The 21,226-nt window shown below is 44.2% G+C and overlaps 1 protein-coding gene across 3 annotated transcripts in view; it reads right to left on the reverse strand.

Moving 5' to 3' along the window:
* Window positions 1-13,534, reverse strand: part of UPF3A (UPF3A regulator of nonsense mediated mRNA decay) — a 50,989-nt gene extending 37,455 nt beyond the window's left edge. For 2 of the 3 annotated variants that reach the window (XM_045007160.1, XM_045007169.1), the window contains exons 1-2: window positions 13,338-13,534; window positions 11,925-12,031 (exon numbers count right to left, since the gene is read on the reverse strand). In XM_045007160.1, coding sequence (XP_044863095.1) covers window positions 11,925-12,031; window positions 13,338-13,472 — 242 coding nt within the window. In that variant the 5' untranslated portion in view covers window positions 13,473-13,534. Of the gene's footprint in view, window positions 1-6,595; window positions 6,937-11,924; window positions 12,032-13,337 lie in introns of those variants that run through there. The other variant, XM_045007177.1, reaches the window with a different exon arrangement.
* Between the last annotated feature and the right edge of the window lie 7,692 nt (window positions 13,535-21,226).

Below are 21,226 nucleotides of genomic sequence, written 5' to 3' on the forward strand. Positions count from 1 at the left end.
TGCCGGTTCCAACCTTAGATGCTGCACACCAGCTGGCAGAGATATTGGCTGACAGAGACTTAGAAGAGGTTGGATTCATCCTGGAAGATGATCCTTGCTCTTCAGGATCTGAATTTCCTCTCATGGATTATTCAGACCCATGGCCCTGAACTTTGTTCTTGTTGAGAATGAACAACACATTGGGCACCAGTCTGACATATGGATCTTGGTGACACAAAATAGAGAATGACAGTGGCTATCTGTGAGTGGAATTAGACTATCACAGGACGGACACGGTTTGAAGCTTGAGCGCTTTGATGCCACCATTTTGTATTGCATAGAGGGAAAAATTAAATTCAGGGGTTTTTACATTTTTTGTTGTTATGATGGAACTAAAATAATAATGCAGAAAATTTAAAGTTGAGTGCTAATCCTAATCAGCCAGCTAATTCATGACTGAAGCAGATTCCAGTAATGGTAGCGGGACACCTCTTGTTCTATTTCATTGCCCCACACAGTAAGGGGGAAAGGAAGGACAGGTGCAGTTACTCTGCCCTTTATGTCTCGGGTTGGGGCACAAGGGCATGCACAGTGCAGGTGTGGTCCAACAGACACTGTTTTTTAAAGATTCCAATCTTATGTATGTGGGGAACACATACAGCTAGAGTGGGATTCATGAGGACACAAACTCGAAGGAGAATTTGTCTGATCCTGCTGAATTAGACAGAGCTAATGGGATGGATACTCATTTACTGTATATCATTATCTAGCATTTCTAAAGGGCACTAATTCCAATGGGATCTTAAACTGAGAAATTTCTCAATTTATATATAAATTTAAAAATAAAAATGTTATATTTATAACTCAATGAAAGACATCAGTCTAAAGGAAACAGTGTTAATGACATATAGATTTATATCTGTAAAATGTATTTTATCTATAAAAATAAATATGAATTGAATTATATTGATTAAAGATTCAACATTTCTATGCAAGTGGATAGTACTGAGTGTACTATACGGAGGTAGCCATGACCATGTGAAAAGGCTGTACTATGATAGAATGAGTTTCTCTACCATTGATTTCAATGAGAAACAGTCAATGCTTTTTTTAGATATATTTCAATATGCATATAGAATAGAGTAAGAAACAATATTGTTAAATTAACTTGGGTTTGTTTACTTTATAAGTAGAAAGGATTTGTGATTTGACATTAGAGGAACATTTAAGTTGAGATCACACAGGCACCATGTGTATGCTGCTAATGGCTGGAGCAACCAGCAAGACTTTTGGATAACTGTCACCTCCCAGGAAGCAGAGGGCTCTCTCCTCTGTGCTTGGTCATCTCAGTGGGAGTACTCATGTGTTTCATGTTAAACACATGCTTAGGTGCTTGACTGAACTGAGGCCTAAATTATTTTAGTATTCATTAGAGATTAACTTGGATTGCATAGTTAAACTGCTCATATCAAGTACTTTTCCTTGTTGCTCTTTGCTGCCAAAGCAGAAATGCTGGAATTAAAGACAATGTTAGTCTAAGAAAAATGAATCTGTTAATAAAATTCCTAATTAAATAAATGAAGTTGTTTGGTAGACATGCCAAAAATTAATTGTGCATCCAAGAAAAATTACTGCCTGGCAAAACTGAAAAACATATTTAATGTATTTTTATAAACAATTTCAACTATTAAAGAAATACACTAGGACAGATGAAGCAGAAACAGGCTTCTTTGAATACACCAGATGTGGAAAAAATTAGAGCAATTTCATGCTTATTTCCTTATCCCTTAAATTCTTGCAATTTCATATTGTCAAAAAAAAATTAGGAGTGTAATTGAAGGGAGAACTATAGATCTTTCTCTGTCCATTAAGGAAACTGCTGTGCCTCTGATTTGCATGCATTTGGACCAACTGCCAGATATCTCTGGAAGTAGAGGATGGTTACAACTCCTATTAATACAGGTTTTGTGTATGAATTTAGGACTAGTACTCCACTGTTTGCAGAAAAGAAAAATATTTTTTGCCATGTTTAGGTCCTGATCCTGTAAAGTTGCAGAGCATCCTCAATTTCCACTTACTTTACATGGGAGTTGAAGGTGCTCAGCACTTTATAGGATCACGCAATTATTACCTATAAAATATCAGGAATCTTGACCCGGAACAGTAACCATTGTAAAAGGGACTAGAAAACCAAAAAATATTTATTCTCTCAGAAACATTTCTTGCAGATGTTTTCCACCTGCTTTTGCACCACAATCTATTTTCCCCCACAACACATGAAACAGCAATATTTTTCTGTCCTTTTACACTTATATTTGTTATATTGACTACACTTCACAATTGAGTCAAACATTTAAAACAGTGAATTTTATTTTACATTAAGCATTTATTATTGCTGTTAGCAGAGGTTAAATATATGACTACCAGAGTGGATAGAATTTTGTACTCTGGAAAGTACAGACATCAAAAATTATCTTGCATGTTTTGAAGGGATCCAGTTTAGCCACAAGATTTACAATAATAAAAGCTTTTAAATATTATGGACCAAAATCACCACTCACAGCACATGAAAATCCAAAAACATGTGTGCAAAGTTGCACTATCAAAGTGGGATTCTCCCCTAACTATAGTTGATTTATTACAATAAATAAGCATGGCTATGAGAGTACTTAGCAATTGTGGGTTCATTCCTCAAATGAAGCCATTTCCACAGACAAACTCAAGTTATTTAATTTCTAGGAGGTGAATCAGAGAGGTAGGGCCAGCCAGTTTGGGGCTCACTGTTGTACTCTGGGAAATGTGAGAGGTGTGAAAGCTATCAAGTTTTCCACTTTATACTCTCCTTGTGAGGTGCCTAATAATTACTCCTGGGGAAATTCTGCATCATTGTGCACAAGCAGAATTTATGTGCTACGCAGAATTTTTTTCCCTGCAGAGTATCAGAGAGGTAGCCGTGTTAGTCTGGATCTGTAAAAGCAGCAAAGAGTCTTGTGGCACCTTATAGACTAACAGACGTTTTGGAGCATCAGCTTTCATGGGTGAATACCCACTTCGTCGGATGCATGTGGGTATTCATATTGACATGCATCTGACGAAGTGGATATTCACCCACGAAAGCTCATGCTCCAGATGTTTTGGAGCATGAGCTTTCATGGGTGAATACCCACTTCGTCGGATGCATGTGGGTATTCATATTGACATGCATCTGACGAAGTGGATATTCACCCACGAAAGCTCATGCTCCAAAACGTCTGTTAGTCTATAAGGTGCCACAAGACTCTCTGCTGCTTTCCCTGCAGAAAGGTGCTGCAATTATGCCTTTTGCCCATCAGGGGCCACTGTGGCAACAGAACAGAGAGCAGCTGCTCCCCAGCCAGCCCCAGCTGCAGATAGGGAAGAGAAGAGGCTGTGTTACTCCCATCACCCTCCACGTAGGGCCAGGTCAGGAGGCACAGGGTATGTGAGGACAGACACTGTGGGGCACATGGGGCTGCTGTGGGGGTCACAGACTGGGGTTCAGAAGGGCTGGGGTGGAACAGAATCATTTGGTTTGTATATTTTACAAAAAAACCCTCCACAACCTACAGTGAAATAACACAAGACCACAAAAGTGAGAAGACTCACAGCCAAGATTCCTACAACAATTTTACCACAGATATTAGTCAGAAAATGAAGGGATTCCTCCTTGTGCCCTGATGTGACAGGAACATTAACTGTCAATTTTCTTGCATTTCTGCTCTTGTAAACCCCTTTCCCCACACATTATGGAGTCTGAAATAAATTCCCCCATCCATGTACATACTAAAATATAGTTGAGGAACAACATTTGACAATTGTGCACATACACTGTGATGTCAAGCTAAAATACACTGGACCAGATTATGTGCTGCTTTGCACTTTGTGTGGTCATTTATAATATGTAAAGTGTATGAGTGAAAAGGAGCTATAAATTTAGAATTGGTAATTCTGAATTGATAGCATTATATATCTATAAGACCTTCACTTTGCATGTGTATAAATGACCACATACGGTGCAAGGCAGTGGAAATTAGGGATATTATGAACTTCTGGATGATCAAAAGCATACTAACCCTATCAACCCCAAAATAGCCATTGTCCTTTGGAAGCTCTGCAAAATGTGCTCTACTCTAAGGGTCTTAGGTGCTTTTCAAGAGGCACTCAAATGTGCCTCTTGAAAAGCACCTAAGACCCTTAGAGTAGAGCAAAAATGCACAGGATTGGGCCCTTGGGCCTTGTCTACAGGGGACACGTTTTCAACATAGCTTTCTTCACTATAATTATAGTTATAACTAAACTAAAAAAGTGCATCAACACTGTTTTGTGTGAAGCGGTTTAAGCTACTTCTCTTGTGAATTGTAGCATTCACACAGTATCATGCTTTTTTGAAAAAAGTGAACAGCATTTTGGGCAGGTATCCCAGGATTCCCTGTTCTACACTCAGTGCAGTATGGCTTGCTTATCGTGTTGGATTGTGGGATATCTACTGGGCTTCTGGGACTTGGTGTCAAATTCCAATGATTCCTTCCACAGTATCCCAAAACTGGTCTGGTTTTCACTAGCTAGTCATTTTCAACTGTTTTAGTTGCAAACAAATTTTCAAACTGCTATCAGGCAGCATGGAACACCATGATGCAGACACTCATTAATACAAACAGAGTACCAGAGGTACTGTTAATCATGCAGGCAGGTGCTTTTGAGGAGAAGGAAGAATGCCATCACTATAACCACTAAGATTTCACATGGATACTGCTAGAGGAGGAGGAGAATGAAACCAAGCAGTTACTTCTGCATGACATTTTACTGGACTGGCTTCACTTGGTGGAGCACTGTCTCTGGGCCTGGCCAGCCAGCACTGACTGTAGTCCTGGTATAACCAGCAGTGGAAGTGGAAGGCCAGTTCCCTGGAATCTACACAGAACTTACCTCAGAACTCAAGTGCCAAATCACTAATATGACAGTTCCTCTCAGTGTGGAGAAGTATGCGGCCATTGTCATCTGTAAATCTGCCTTATCCAATTGCTACTGGTCACTAACTAACCAGTTTGGTGTTGGTCAATCAACTCTTGGGGCTGCTGTCATGGAAGTGTATGCTCCCCTCCAATCTTTTGGGTTTTTTGCTTTGTACTGGGACCCACTCATGAGGTCAGCAAACATCTCCTCCCTCATCCTCTTTCTCTTCCCTTGGTGATTGACCAGGCACTCAGCTACTGATAACGCTCCTCTCCATGTGGGCCATGCCATGCCAGTTGCTAGGAGAACAGAGAAACAATAAAGCAGTTACTGTACCAATATTAGCCATCATGCCAACAATGATAGAATGTTACTTCTATTATTTACCATCAAATTATCAATTTTGGAATTCCATTGTCTGGCCTGGCGTGCTAGAAGATGGTAAGACAATTTAAGTTATTTTGCCTCAGATCAGGTCAGATCTCTACACCATGGTGTAAAGATACCCTTTAAATGACCCCTTATACAATTTTTAGGGGGTGAGAAGAATGGAGAGTGTGGTTCCCCAAGGAATAGGCTAATAATTGCATGTACACCCCAGAGGGCTGTCCTTAAATGGGGAATATTATCCTGAGGTGTATTCTTAAGAGGCAGAGATGGGTCCTGTGCAGAAAGGTAAAGGGACAACTTAGAAAATATGCAACATGCTATATGCCTGGATGGTGCCCCCTCAAACTGTTGCCTAATGGAAGGGAAACACTACCTAGATGGGTGGCCCTAAGAAGCAAGCAGCAACTTGTCAAATGCTTGCCAAACTAGATTGCTATCTTTGCCTACAATTCTCATTTATCATACCAATGGATGAGAGCAAAGTGTGCTATAAAAATATAGAATTTTGCAGCTGTGAGGCATATCCTGTTAACAATGCAATGGGTTTAGCAATGTAATATACTGCAATAAATGAGTGCAATAAAGCTGATGAAAAGATCCTTTTATCACACCTGCAAATCACAAATACTTTACAGAGTCTATGCAACATAAAAGACTTAAAACAGCCTCTGTAATCTCAAATGGCCAATTTAACATGTTTAACTTTACATGTATGAAAATCTTAAGATCTAAAAAAGCTCAGGGCAACGACAAAACTGAGGGCTTACATGTATTTTCTACTGGTGTATTTCTTGCTTTTTGTTTTGCTATAATAAAACTGATTAAGATGCAATGTATTTGTCTTTTTAATTTTTTTTTTCACAGCTGCAGGGCCACTATCTTTTTCAGCACCACAAGAATGACAAGCAGGGAGAGGAGGCAGAAGTGGTTGAGGAGCAAGAAGCATCAAGCAGCATGGGAAAGAAGGGGAATACATGTTTTGGTCTATGGGCATGGGATTAAATATTTTGGGGATTAAAAAATCCACTTTTAACTGTTGAATTTTCTGTCTTAGGTGCCATTTTGAGCATACTGCGGGGACTGGAGTAAAGCCAAGCAAGTGGAGGCCAAAGGGTGCTGCGTAGGGGCAGACATGTCCATGCTCTGCTGTGACAATCACTGCCAGACATGACAGGGCACAGCCAGTATCCAGACAAAAGTTTTCCAAATCCCTCTAAACAGGCATTAATGGGACTGACAACTGCTTAATACTTACTGGATGAGGTCCACTCTGCCATATTGTCTCTGGCTGGGCACTGGGAAGGCGTCTCTGGCTGGCTGGAAGGAGTGCTGAGGAAATCTTGGTTGTCTAGAGGAATCGTCTCCTGCCTGGGAGTTCAAGGCTTCCTGTGGGGTTTCTGAAGGCATGCCTGGCTCACTGCGGATTGTGGCCAAACGGTCCAATGTATACTGGGGTTTTGTGGTGGCCTCTATGGCAAAAATTGGATTCAGTTCTTCATAGCAGGAGTGTGCACTGGGATTTTGATTTTGTCTTTGGTGTTTTTGTAATTCTGCTGCAGCACTTTGGTGTGGCACTGGCATGTGTCCTGAGAATGCTCCTTTTCCTGTTTTTGATCTGCTAGCCACTTATAGATCTTTGCATTTCAGTGACTGCTGGAAAGATGAAACTGAATTTGCTCCTTTTAGATGGGCTTGGGACCTGTCAGCAATGAAACCATTGGGGGATAGCTAATCAAGATGACCCCTGTGCATTCGAGAATGCACAGGTAACCAGACAAACCAGTCCAATGTGAAGCAATGAGTGTGGGATATCAGTGGGATGACTACCTGAAGTAGTACAGTTAATTCAAATGGGGATGTATCCACATGAACTTTATAGCAGTATAACTCATTCAGAAATTGTGTTATGTTGTTACCAAAGCAGATTAACCATAGGAGGATAAGAAGCAAAATAAAGGAAAAAAAGATTGTTTATGTGTGGACACAAGGCAGCTCATGTCAAAAAACTCAGATATACCAAAAACAATTTCCATGTAGATAAGGCCTAACTCTCTGTGGAGACATCAGATTGATGACTGAGCACAGAATCTGAGTACAAATCATAGAGGGAAAAAGTGCCTCTCAGTCCAACCCTACAGACCATTAGTTTACTAAAGGGTCAAAGAAGCATTAAAAAAAGTCTGACATCCCAAGAAACAGATGTCAGAGTCTGCAATGTTAATTTCTTTATTTTCTAAAAATTATGTATTCACAGATTTCAACACCTCAAAATGTAGTAACCAAATAACATTTGAAAATGCAGCTTTATTTTCCTTGTACTTTTTGCTTTACTTAATTGTCAAGAGTAATTTTTAAAGCAGATGAATTTTACAAAGTGATTTAAGTGTGCCCTCATCTTTCTCCCACCAATACAGAATGATCTGCCTCTTCAGAGATACATGAATGGGGACAGCAGTATCAGCAAGTCATGAGGGTATTGCAAGCCCTACAGCTGAGAAGAAAGTTCACGCTAAATAATTTACTCAATCTATTTAGTCCCTTTTTCAACATGTGCAACATCCATGAGCAAAATGCAACTTTTTCCTCTTTAAGTGCTGTTCGCGTTTACTTGACAATTTTGATGGTCTGGTGCTCAATACTCAAAATTAAAGCTGTGTTGGTCACGTAAACCACATGGCAGTGTTTCTGTTATACACTGCTACCTCGATATAACGCCACCCAATGTAACACGAATTCGATATAACGCGGTAAAGCAGTGCTCTGGGGGGCCGGGGCTGCGCACTCCGGTGGATCAAAGCAAGTTCAATATAATATGGTTTCACCTATAACGCAATAAGATTTTTTGGCTCCCAAGAACAGAGTTATATCGAGGTAGAGGTGTATATGTTCTGTTATTTTCTATATTGGAGAGGACAATGATTGACACAGAATATGACAGAGTTTGCAAAACCCTCACCAGAGTCCTGGCACACAGGCAGTTAAATAAGCCAGACAAAGATCAGATGGTAGCCTTCACAATTAGGTCTTTCTGCATGAAAAATATGTATTTGCAGGAATGCGAGGAGAGAAAAATAAACTTTAAATCTATGACCTGCTTTGAGTTGCCTAATCTTTCTAGGAAAGATGGCTCTCTATGGACTTGTGCCCCAGACAGCTTGGAACATTACCTGGTAGATAGCCAAACAAATCCATTGAAAACAGAGAAACTCTTTTAGGAGAAGAAGTTTCAATCTGCCTTTGTTATTTTTCCATTATCTACTGGAAAGGGCAGCACAGGCTGAACGGGAGCCCACAGAACATCCCACTTCGACACATGGAGGCACTTAAGAGTGCTGATCCATTACAGATAGAGTGTCCTTGAATCCTTGTTTTTTTCAGTATCTGCCAAACTCCAGGTTGGCGTATGAGCAGCCTAGACTGACAGACTAAATAACTGAACATAACAAAACTACTCTACATTAACTTACAGTAAATCTATCACTTAACTAATTAAAACTGTCTTAAACTGATACAAATAAAAATTACAAGTCTGGAGCAACCAGACAAGTGAGATTATGGAAAGGAAATTTGGCAGTTGAGAACTATGTAGCCTCTTTGTAGCCTCAGCTGGTGGTTCAATGTCTGAGGGGCTCAGCGCTCCAACAGTCATTGCCAATAAACAGTTTGAGGGTTATAACCAGAGGTGCACACATGCCATTAGTTTGGATCTGCTAGAGACAATTCTCTAAGAAGAAAATGTCAGATATGCACAGCTATACACTGCACACTCTATTAATTTAGGATACATATCCATGTACAATTGCTTCATGACAATTTTAAGGGTATTTGGGTTGCATTAAGTGTACATTTCCTCCCTTTCTGAAATTTGTTTTGTTAGCCAGTGAATGCTGTCTTAACATTTATGGCACCATGCATATTAAATACATGTATTAGCAACCTCAATTTATATTCTTTGTTAGTTAACTTTCTTATTTTGTTTAACTGTTTTTGAAATTGCTAATGAAATAATTAGTAATATATTGGATGTTAGCGTAGATTTTCAATGAGTCTTGGAGCACTCGGGAGGTTCCAGAAGACTGGAAGAACACAAATGTGCCAATTTTTAAAAAGAGTAAATGGGATGACCCAGGTAATTATAGGCCTGTCAGCCTGACATCAATCCTGAGTAAGATAATGAAGTGGGTGATAGTGGATTTGATTAATAAAGGATTAAAGGAGAATAATATTATTAATGCAAATCAACATGGATTTATGGAAAATAGATCCTGCCAAACTAACTTGCTACATTTTTGATGAGATTCCAAGTTTGGTTAATAAAGATAACAGAGTTGATGTAATGTACTTTAAACTTCTATAGGGCATTTGACTTGGTATCACACAACATTTTGATTAAATAAATAGAACAATATAAAATTAACATGGCACATATTAAATGGATTAAAAACTAGCTAACTGATTACTCTCAATATGCAACTGTAAATGGGGAATCATCATTGAGAGGGTATGTTTCCAGTGGGGTCCCACAGGGATCAGTTCTTGGCTGTATGCTATTTAACAATTTTATCAATGATCTGGAAGAAAACATAAAATCATCACTGATAAAGTTTGCAGATGACACAAAAATTAGGGGAGTGGTAAACAATGAAGAGGACAGGTCACTGATTCAGAGAGCTCTGGATCATTTGGTAAACTGGGTGCAAACAAACAATATGTGTTTTAATCACATCTAAATGTAAACATATATATCTAGGAACAAAGAATGTAGACCACGGATCAGTAACCTTTGGCATGCGGCCCGTCAGGGAACTCCGCTGGCAGGCTGGGTCAGTTTGTTTACCTGCAGTGTCTGCAGGTTTGGCCGATCGCAGCTCCCACTGTCTGCGATTCGCTGTTCCAGGCCAATGCAGGAAGTGGTGGCCAGCACATCCCTTGGCCCGCGCCGCTTTCCGCAGCCCCCATTGGTCTGGAACAGCGAACCGCAGCCAGTGAGAGCTGCAATTGGCCGACCCTGTGGACGCTTCAGGTAAACAAACCGACCCGGCCCGCCAGCAGATTTCCCCGACAGGCCGTGTGCCAAAGGTTGCCGATCCCTGATGTAGACCATACTTACAGGATGGGGGACTCTACTTTGGGAAGCAATGACTCTGAAAAAGATTTTGGGTCATGGTGGTTAATCAACTGAACATGAGTTCCCAATGTGACACTGGCCAAAAGAGCTAATGCAGTCCTGGGAGGCATAAACAAGGGAATCCCAAGTAGCAGCAAAGCAGTTATTTTACCTCTATATTTGGTACTGGTGCAACTGCTACTGGAATACTGTGTCCAGTTCTGGTGCACAAAATTCAAGAAGGATATTGATAAACTGAAGAGGGTTCAAAAAAGAGCCACAAAAATTAGTAAAGGTCTAGAACACATGCCTTATAGTGAAAGACTCAAAGAGCTCAAACAATTTAACAAAGAGAAGGTTAAGGGTTGGCTTGATTACAATCTAGAAGCATCTACATGGGCAACAAATATTTAATAATGGACTCTTCAAAAGGTATAACATGATCCAATGGCTGGAAGCTGAAGCTAGACAAATTAAGACTGCAAATAAGGTGTAAATTCCTAAAGGTGAGAATAATTAACTACTGGAACAATTTAACCACGGTCATAGTGGGATTCTTTATCACTGACAATTTTTAAATCAAGATTGGATGTTTCTCTACATGTTCTAGGAATTATTTTGTGGCCTGTGTTATACAGGAGTCACGATACAGGAAGTATTATTCAGGAAGTCATTTCTGGCCTTGGAATCTATAAATGAAATAGGATGCTATCCTTGAGTGCCCAGGTGTGTAAATTTAAAATTAGCTTTTTGTGAACATCCATGTGAATAAAACTTGATTGCGTGAAAGCCTGTAGAAAGCAACAAGATGTGAACAATGAAGAAGTTAATTCATTTTAAATTCAAATGAACACTTGTGGAAAAATGGCTGTAGTATTTGCCCAGCTCAACACCAAGAAAGAGAATAAGTCACACAAGGTGTACAAGAAGTTTAGGAAGACATCTGTTCTACTTCACCACTGAAAATAGTTTATAATATATATATAAATATATATTATAATAATATATATATATAAATACTACCTACCTAACTAAAACAAAAAAGATAAAGGCTTTATAGACACAAAATGTAAATTTGTTATGTGACTATGCCCAGGGTTCCTGAGGCCTTGTCTACACTACAGGGAAAAGTCGATCTAAGCTACGCACTTTGAGTTACATGAATAGCGTAACTCAAGTCGACGTAGCTTAGATCTACTTACCGCAGGATCCACACTACACAGTGCCAACAGGAGACCCTCTCCCGTCAACTCCCCTTACTTTTCTAGATCTGGTGGAATACAGGAGTCGACGGAAGAGCGAGCTGTGGTCGATTTAGTGGGTCTTCACTAGACCCACTAAATTGACCGCCGATGCATCGATCACTGTGCATCGATCCGCCACTAAGTGTAGACAAGCCCTTAGTGAAATAGGTTGCTTACAAACTCATAGAAAGTACCTCTTTCCTTCTTAGTGCTGACAAACAGCTCCTCCTCACCTGGGATCAGCAGTGCAAAATTCAAAATAATCGTGGGCAGGTAGCGGATGTAGCTGCTCTTCCAGTTGCTCCTTGGTTAGACTAGGAGGAAGCCGGCGAATAACTACCTATAAAGTAATATAGTTAAAAGTGAAGACTCATTTAGTACTAATCTAAATATTTAAATATTGTCAAAACAGTATACAAACTACATTGAATCTTTCTGAAAACTCTCCCTAGAACTACGAATTTCAATGGGATCCAGTCTTACCATATACTCCTGCACTAGGATGCAGTTTCTGTCACATACAGATGAGGGAATGATAGCTAACACATGTAATACAATTGTAGGACAACTGAAATCTTTCATCAGAGAGTTTAGAAGCAACTATAGTTGAGCTGAGTATAAAATATATTAACAAATTATGTAAAATCAAATTAAGTCACTAAATATATAAAATACATAAGTCTCTCTGTATAAAATGATTTAACATGAAGTAACTTTCTCAAAACACTTTTGTTGCAAGAATAATACATACTATATGTGACCTAATGTCTTGTACCATTTAATTCCATAAAACAGTTAGGGACACAATTTGCATGAAAAACACACGGCTGGAGTGCTGTCAAATGTGTAGAGCAGGGAAATGAGAGGTCAGGATTCATGTGTTCTGTTCCCAGCTCTCATTCACTGTCTCACTTTAAGCAAGTCACACGGCCTTTCTGTGCCGCAGTTTCCCTATTTGTAAGGAATTTTGTAAGAATTGCTTGTAAAGTGTTTAGATGAAAATTGTTTTATTAAAAAAATAACAAAGTTGATGTTGTGGTGCTTCACAGACTCCTTCCCCGGGGGCAAATTCCCTACTCCTCTGCCACAGCATTTGTCATCTTGATTTTTAACTCACAAAATGTGACCAGGCAAGCAGATTTGCAGTGATAGTGCTTGTAACTCAAATCATGTTACAAAAGTGGATCAATATCCTTATTCTTGTTTTGCAAATTGAGGCACCGAGACTGCTACAACCACAAACCACGCTGCCTGCTAAACACTATGCGAAATCTTTGGAATATAAAACCTACCCCCCCATTCCGGGTAGAGTCTCACAAGACGTCCTAGAACCTCTGCCAACCCTTCAGTAAGGTGCCACCGTGATACCCCTGCACCAGCCCAAGCCCCTGTCATCCCTGTCCCCGCCCCTTCCCTGCTCTCCCACCCCACGCAACTCCCCCTCGCGCCTCCCCCGCTCAGGCAAGTCCCCGCCCCCCATTCCCATGGGCAACCCCCCCCCGGCAAACCCCCACCCCTCCCCCAGGCAAACCCTCCCTTCCCCTCCCCCTCCCCCAGGCAAATCTCCCGCCCCCCCCCCGTCCCTCCCGCCGGCAAACCCCCGCCCGCCGCGCGCTGTCCCTGGTGCTGACGCGCCGGCCGCGCACCTTGCTCAGCGCCGCTCTCTTCTCCTCCCGCTGCCTGCCCAGGGCCGGGTGAGGCGGCGGCGGCGGCGGGCCCGGGGGCGGCGGGGGGGTCTCGGGGTCCCGGCGCGGTGACTCCCGCCGGAGCGGGGTCTCCATGGGCCGCTTCTCCCGGCTGCCCCCGCGCGCCAGCCCCGGCCCGGCCTCCCGCTCCGACCTCATGCAACCGCCGCCGCCGCCGCGACACCTCGCGAGACCCGCCCCCCCACACACGTGCCGCTCAGAATCTCGCGAGATTTCAGCCCGGGCGGCAAAGGTGGGGGGCAACTAGCGCGAAGGGCGGAGCCCCGGGGGCCGCTGGAGCAGCGCCGAGCCCTGGGCCGGGGGCGGCGGCTGCAGTCCCGGGCTCCCCCCACCCTGCCCGGGCTCCCCGGCTCTTTGCAGCCCCCGGAGCCGCGCTTCCGCCGTGTGCACCGGCCGGGCCGGGCCCGAAGCGCTGCGGCAGAGCCGGGCTGCGAAGGGCGCTAGAGGCTGAATTTGCCTCTTTACCCCGCGCCTTTGCCTTTACCCGGCGCCTTGCGAGGTCTCTTCCCCCGCCTTGCCCAGCAAGCCCCTGGCTGGAGAAATCCTCACAGTCACAGCGCTCGTTTTAATGAGTTTTTCTTTGTAATAGTTCATGTATTAATAGCTCTATGAGAAAGCAGGGCCGTCATTTCCTGATCCCTGGCCTGTTTGTCTCGTTTCCATGTAATGGTTAGACTTCAAAACTGCATCGCCCCTGAGGGATGACCAAAAAAAAAACCTTTAAAATTGTCTCATCATGCATGACTGACAGAAGTCTCCCTGTCAGAAGAGCAGCAGAGGGGTAGCCGTGTTAGTCTGGACCTGTAAAAGCAACAAAGAGGCCTGTGGCACCTTATAGACTAACAAACGTATTGGAGCATGAGCTTTCGTGCATCCGACAAAGTGGGTATTCACCCATGAAAGCTGATGCTCCAATACGTCTGTTAGTCTATAAGGTGCCACAGGACTCTTTGTTGCTTTTCCTATCAGAAGAGTCACTGCCCTTGCCATCAGGCTGGAGGAGGGCATTGGGCTTGGTTGGTGAGAGAGCTTTCAGTGAATCAGACATGCCAAACCTGCCAAAAAAAAAAAAAACCCGCAGAAATTGGGCTTGTTTTTGGCTTAATTGGCTTGTGAGTTGTTGGCTAGTTTTTGGCTTGTGTCTTGATGCTTGTTGGGCTTTTTTTGTTTGTTTGTTTTTTTAATCAGCTCCTGGCAAGCAGGGGCAAGGGTGGGGGAGAGAGTCAGGGGTGTGCAGTGGGCCCACCACAGTCTCAGACTACACGCCAGGGGGGATCTAGTCACATAGTGTTGGGGTTCTTAGGGATTGGCTTGTTTTGAAATGGGATTAGCTCGATTGGTTTATTGTGAAAGTCGGGGTGCTTATTTACTGGATGAAAGTTGGCAACTGTGCAAATGTGATCTACGTGTTCAGGTTGCACATTTGGTTTAAACTCCTGCCATGGCAGTCACATGAAGGAACTGTGAAGAAAAGAAAGAATTTATTGAGCACTAACAATTTATTTTTAAATGGTTTTCAAACATAAGGAACCACCTCATCCAAAGAGACATTCCTGATATGTGGCATTTGCCACACAGGTTATAAACCTTGTTACATAAAAGGAGGATGTGATTTAGGAGACGGGCACCCAAACAGCCTCAACTCTGGCTTGTAGTGACATCATGAGGGCAAATATGTGGGAAAAGCCATCTACAATTAGTTTAATTTAATCTGGGACCACAAATAATAAACTCCTTTAATCATAATCATATGGTTATTGCATGGCATCACACAGGGCTGAGTTAAGGTTTTTAGTGCCTTAACTGAACTGTAGCATGCTTTAACATATTTACCATGCCTCAACCCATCTTAAGGACAAGGTTGAAGTGTAACCTTAACTCTGAATTTCCTGGGTTTGTAATGTTTGGTTTGGGGATAAGTACAACATACCTGTAATGTTTTTTTACCCTTAAGTTACTGATACGTACTCTCAACCTTCACTCCATCTTAAAATAGTTTGTGATTCAGAATTTATAATAGCATGGGATTTTAACCATATTGTGAGACCTTCTCCAGTTTTCATAGACATTAAGTGAAAATTACCTAAATGAGTCATCTCTGACAATAGATTTGAATATACCAGCCCCCGTCCCGCTTCTCCCATGAGTAATTTGGTACAAAACTAGTGAAATCTAGGGAGTTATCATTAACATATTAGGTGTTAAAAGCACCTCTAATACGTATTTTTGTATAGGACTTGATAGCTTAGTTCCTTTATACAATGAAATCAGAAATCTGTGTGAACACCACAGTCAAATGCACAGGTAAGTGTACTTGTATTATAATTAAGGCTACGTTTTAGTCACAGGTATTTTTAGTAAAAGTAATGGACAGGTCATGGGCAGTAAACAAAAATTCACGACCCGTGACCTGCCCATGACTTGTACTATATACCCCTGACTAAAACAGGGGCAGCTTGGTGAGGGGTGCTGTGAGTGCTGGAGGGCACCACAGGTGCTGGGGGGGCACAGCCTGGGGAAGTGCCATGGGTGCTCAGGGTGGTGCAGCCCAGGGGGTTGCCATGAGTGCTGGGGAGGGGAAGCACAGCCTGAGGGCGGGGGACGCGGTGGGACTTGGGGGGGGGGGGTTGCAGCCCAGGGGGCACCACTGCTGCTGGGGTGGGGGGTTGATGGGGGTGGGGCAGGCTTCCTAACTAGTTCATAGGAAGCAGCGACCTCAGCTCCTAGCTCCATGTGCTGCTTCTGCTCTGCTCCAAACCCCAGTTCTGCAGCCCCCATTGGCTGGGAACCGTGGCCAATGGGAGCTGTGGGGGTGGTGCCGGCGGGTGGAAGCAACACATAGAGCTAGGAGCTGAGAGAGGGGAGTTCCTATCACCCTTCCGGGGAGCTCCCTCCCAGGTAAGCACTGCCCCACACCCCAATCACCAACCTTGAGCCCCTACCACACACACCCAAACTCCTGCTGCTGGGAGCAGGGGAACCATGGCCAACCGGCGCTGCAGGGGCGGCACCTGCAGATGGGGCAGCACACACCTCTGCATAGGACCTGGAGGGGGGACATGCTGCTGCTTCTGGAAGCCTTATGGAGCGGGACAAGTCCCCGACCCTGCTCCCCGGTTGGAGCAGGGCAAGCCCCTGAGCCTGCACCCTCGCAGGAGCTTGAGGGCTAGATTAAAACATCTGATGGGCTGGACGCCTTTTTGAAACTGTGATATACCATAAACTAATAATGGTTGGTGTTGACCACAAACTGGAGAAACCATCTGTGGGACGGGAGTATGGGACACGTGAAAGTACGTGTCCTTCGAGTCAAGGGTGAATCCAGGGAAGGAATGATGGAAGCCAGGGAGACCATGCGGAACTTCAGCTTCTTCATGAATCTGTTGAGGTTTCGCTGGTCTAAAATAAGTCTGAGCCCACCCTTGGCTTTTGGGATTAGGAAATACCAGGAGTAAAACCCCTTGCCCTTGAGCTACTGAGGAACCTGCTTTACGGCTCAAGTTTCTAGGAGCATTTGCATCTCCTGTATGAGAAGTTGCTCGTGAGAGGGGTCCCTGAAGAGGGAGGGAACAGAACTGGAGAGAATATCCCAATTCTACCATGCGTAAGACCGAGTGGTCTGGGTAGAGAGTCCGTCCTTTGTTCTGTGAGAGGAGGTCCGCTCTCAAGGGGAGAGCTCGTGGAGCACACACTGCCAAGCGCATCAGGTAAGGGAACCAAGTCTGCCTGGGCCACATTGGAATGATCAGTATGTTATGGGCCTTGTCGGGATTAGAGGTATCGGTGGGAATGCGTACATGAGTGCTGTGTCCCATATGATGAGGAAGGCATCTCCCTGGGGACTGGGGTGCTAGGCCCGCCCTGGAGCAGAAAAGTGGGCACTTGTGGTTTGTTGCTGATGCAAAAGGTCTACAGATGGAAAGCCCCATTCCTGGAATATCGATTGGAAGACACTGTCTTGTATTTCCCATTCATGCTGGAGTGAACACACCAGTTCCAAAATTTCATGGCCTCGGTGCAGAGTGAATAGGAGCGAACTCCTCCTTGGCAATTGATATAGAACATAAATGCTATGTTATTTGTCAGTATGATGATTGATTCGTTTCGTCTGACCAGGACTTATTGCCTGTACGCATTCTATATCACTCGGAGCTCCAGGAGACTGATGTGAAGCCGGGTTTCCATTGCTGACAACTTGTCTTGTATGGTGTGCTGATCCAAGTGAGTGCCGCAGCCTATCAACGACACATCGGTCATGATTATTAGTGATGGTGGATCCTGTTGGAAGGGGATCCCTGTGCAGATGTTTTCTGGTTTCGTCCACCATTGTAGTGATCCAATGACTTTTGGGGGTACTGTCACCCTTTTGTTTAGATTGTGTTTGCTAGGAGTGTATGCTGTGCTCAGCCAGCCCTGTAGGCAACGCATACGCAATCTTGCGTGTCTCACAACGAACATCATAGCTGCAGTATGACCTAATAATTGTAGGCAGGTCCTGGCAGACGTTTGAGGGCTGCTGGTGACTGTTGAAATGAGGATGATTATTGTTCTGAACCTGTGATTGGGTAACAGTGCTCTGGGTTGTGTGGAATCGAGGTAGGGCTGATGAATTCCAGTTGTTGAACTGGGTCAGTGTAGATTTCTGTATGTTTATTCACAATCCCAGTGACTGGAACAGCGTGATGGTAGTCTGCACCATGTGAGTCATTTCTTCCTGAGTTGTACCTTTCAGTAGACAGTTGTCTAGGTACAGGAAGATCATCACTCTTTTTCTTCGTAAGTGGGCCACCACTACTGCGAGGGTTTTGGAAAAAACTCAAGGGGCAGTGGAAAGGCCAAAAGGTAGTACTTTGTAGTGACAGTGATTGAGACCCACCATGAATCTTAGAAATTGTCTGAGAGACAGGTGTATGGTAATATAAAAATAGGCATCTTGGAGGTCCAGGGCTGAAACCCAGTCCCCCTTGTCTAGCGCTGTGATAATTGTGACCAGTGTGACCATTTTGAATCTGTGATTCTGCACAAATTTGTTGAGCTTCTGAAGGTATAAGATGGGTCTCCACCCACCATTTTTCTTTTTGGTGAGAAAACAATGGAAATAAAAGCCCTTCCCCTTGTGTTGAGTTGGAACTTGCTTCATGGCACCCAACTGTAGAAGATGGTTCACTTCCTGTTGTAAAAGGTGCTCATGAGAAGGGTCCCTGAAGAGGGGCAGGAAAGGGGATAGGTTAGGGGGAAGGGAGAGGAAAGGGATGGCGTAACCCAGTCTTATAATCTCCAGTACCCATTGGTCTGTTATTGCTTCCCAGGCATGGTAGAATGGACACAGGCAGTGGCCAAAAGATTGGGTAGGAGTATTTAACAGCACTGTATTGTGGGAAAGGTCATTCAGACCCTCAACCAAGACTTCAAAACTGTGGCTTGGTGGTAGATGGTTGTGAAGACAGGGACTGAGTTTGAGGACCCCTACATCTCAGTGAGCATTGCTTATTTCTGTTCTGGTCAAAGTGCCATTGTTGTGGGTGGTGGAAAGAGGTGGGTCTGCCCTTTTGGTATGGTTGATACCGACGTCATTTGTTCGGTGGCATATATATGCCTAAAGTGTGTAGAGTGGCCCAAGAGTCCTTCATCGAGTGAAGATCATCGGTTTTTGTGGAGAAGAGTTTCTCCTGATCGAAAGGGAGACCCTCCACCTTGAGTTGGAACTCCAATCACTGCTCTACCAAAGGCTGCATCGTCTCTGGCCTGCTGGGTAATAGCATAATGTGATGTGAAGGTATGTGTTGAGGATCATGTCACAACTCTGCATATTTCCTGGCTGGGAACATACATCAGGAAGGCCGTTGAAGAAGCCTTTGCCCTGGTGGAGTGCGCTGTGAGCAGGGGGGGCTGGCCCCTCCGCCAGGTTATAGAACTCACAGATGCAGAATGTGATCCATGACGAAATTCATTGAGAGGTGACTGGAAGACCTTTCATCCTGTCTGCCAGCCACAAACAGTTGAATGAACTTCCAGAATGGTTTTGTCCTTCCAATGTAAAAGGCTAGCGCTCTGCGGACGTCCAGCAAGTGAAGCCTCTACTCCCTGCTACTTGCGTGGGGCTTAGGATAGAACACCAGGAGGAAGATGTCCTGGTTGATGTGAAATTGAGAGGCAACCTTTGGTAGGAAAGCTGGATGTGGTCTGAGCTGAACCTTATCCTTATAGAACATGGTGTAAGGGGGCTCTGATGTTAGGGTCTTGAACTCAGACACTCTCCCGGCTGAGGTTATTGCTACCAGAAACGCCACTTTGTATGAGAGGTAGAGCAAGGAACAAGTAGCCAGTGGTTTAAAGGGCGGACCCATCAATTTGGAAAGGACCAGATTGAGGTCCCAGGTCAGGACCAGTTGTTGAGACCTTTCAGGAAATGGCTGACTGTAGGGTTGGCAAAAAGCGGCCCTCTGTGCCTGGATGGAAGGCAGAGACGGCAGCCAAGTGAACCCTTATTGATGACATGGACAGTCCCTGCTGCTTGAGATGGAGAAGGTAGTCCAGTATAAGTATCAAGGTCAATGTTGGGAACGATGATGCTGCGCCAACCAGATTGAAAATCTCTTCCACTTGGCAAGGTAGGAAGCCAACCCTGGTGGAGGGTTTCCTACTGCCAACGAGGACTTGTCTGACCAGGTCCAAACAAGAGAGCTCCACTGGGTTCAGCCATGGAGCTTCCACGCCGTGAGGTGCAACAACTCGAGGTTCGGGTGCTGGAGACGGCTGTGATCATGAGTTATTAAGTCCGGGAAGAGCAGTAAGGTGACTGGGGCTTCCATGGAAATTTCCAGGAGCAATGTGTACCAGTATTGGCAGGACCAAGCTGGAGCTAACAATATCACTGAAGCTTGTTCCTGCTGTATCTTGAGGAGCATCTTGTGAACAAGAGGGATAGGTGGAAATGTGTATAGGAGGTGGAACGTGGAGAAGGAACGTGTCCACAATGGAGCCCAGGCTGTGATTCAGGAAGGAGCAAAACCACTGGCACTTCCTGTTGCGTTGTGTAGTGAAGAGATCTATTTGGGGAAAGCCCCACCGTTGGAAGATGTAGTTTGCAATATCTGGGTATAGGGACCATTTGTGGCCACGGAATGATCTGCTGAGATAGTCCACCAACTCGTTCTGTACTGCAAGGAGGTAAGATGCTGGTAGGTGTATTGAGTGTTCTACACAACAGTTCACAGCCTGAGCGCTTCCTGGCACAGGGGAGAAGAGCGTGCACCCCCATTTGTTGATATATAACATCACCGTGTTGTTGTCTGACATAACTGATACACATCTGTCTGTAAGTGGGCTCCGAAAGTCTGGCATGCCAGGCACACTGCTCTCAGCTCTCTGACACTGATGTGGAGAGCGAGTTCTGCCTGAGACCAGAGGCCTTGTGTTCTGAGGTTTCCCAGATAGGCTCCCCAGCACAAGGCTGACACATTCGTCTCCCAGATAGGCTCCCCAGCACAAGGCTGACACACGAGGCACTGCTGACACATTAGCGAGAGGGATGGCTGAGGACCGGTGAAGAGGACCGCTACACACACTACCTGTGGGTCGAGTCACCAGTGGAGGGAGTTGAGGACTGGACGAGGCAGAGTCATGGGGGCCATTTAGGGATCTGGGGCAAAAATCTGTCTGGGGATTGGTCCTGCTTTGAGCAGAGGGTTGGACTAGATGACCTCCTAAGGTCCCTTCCAATCCTGATGTTCTGTGATTCTATGGCCCTGTCCAAATTGTTCCAAACCAGCTGATACACTAAGGCTAGCCAGGATTGGAGAGGCCAGAGTCTGAGCCTGGCATGTTGT

Source organism: Mauremys mutica, chromosome 1, assembly GCF_020497125.1.
Source record: "Mauremys mutica isolate MM-2020 ecotype Southern chromosome 1, ASM2049712v1, whole genome shotgun sequence".
Classification (NCBI taxonomy): domain Eukaryota; kingdom Metazoa; phylum Chordata; order Testudines; family Geoemydidae; genus Mauremys; species Mauremys mutica.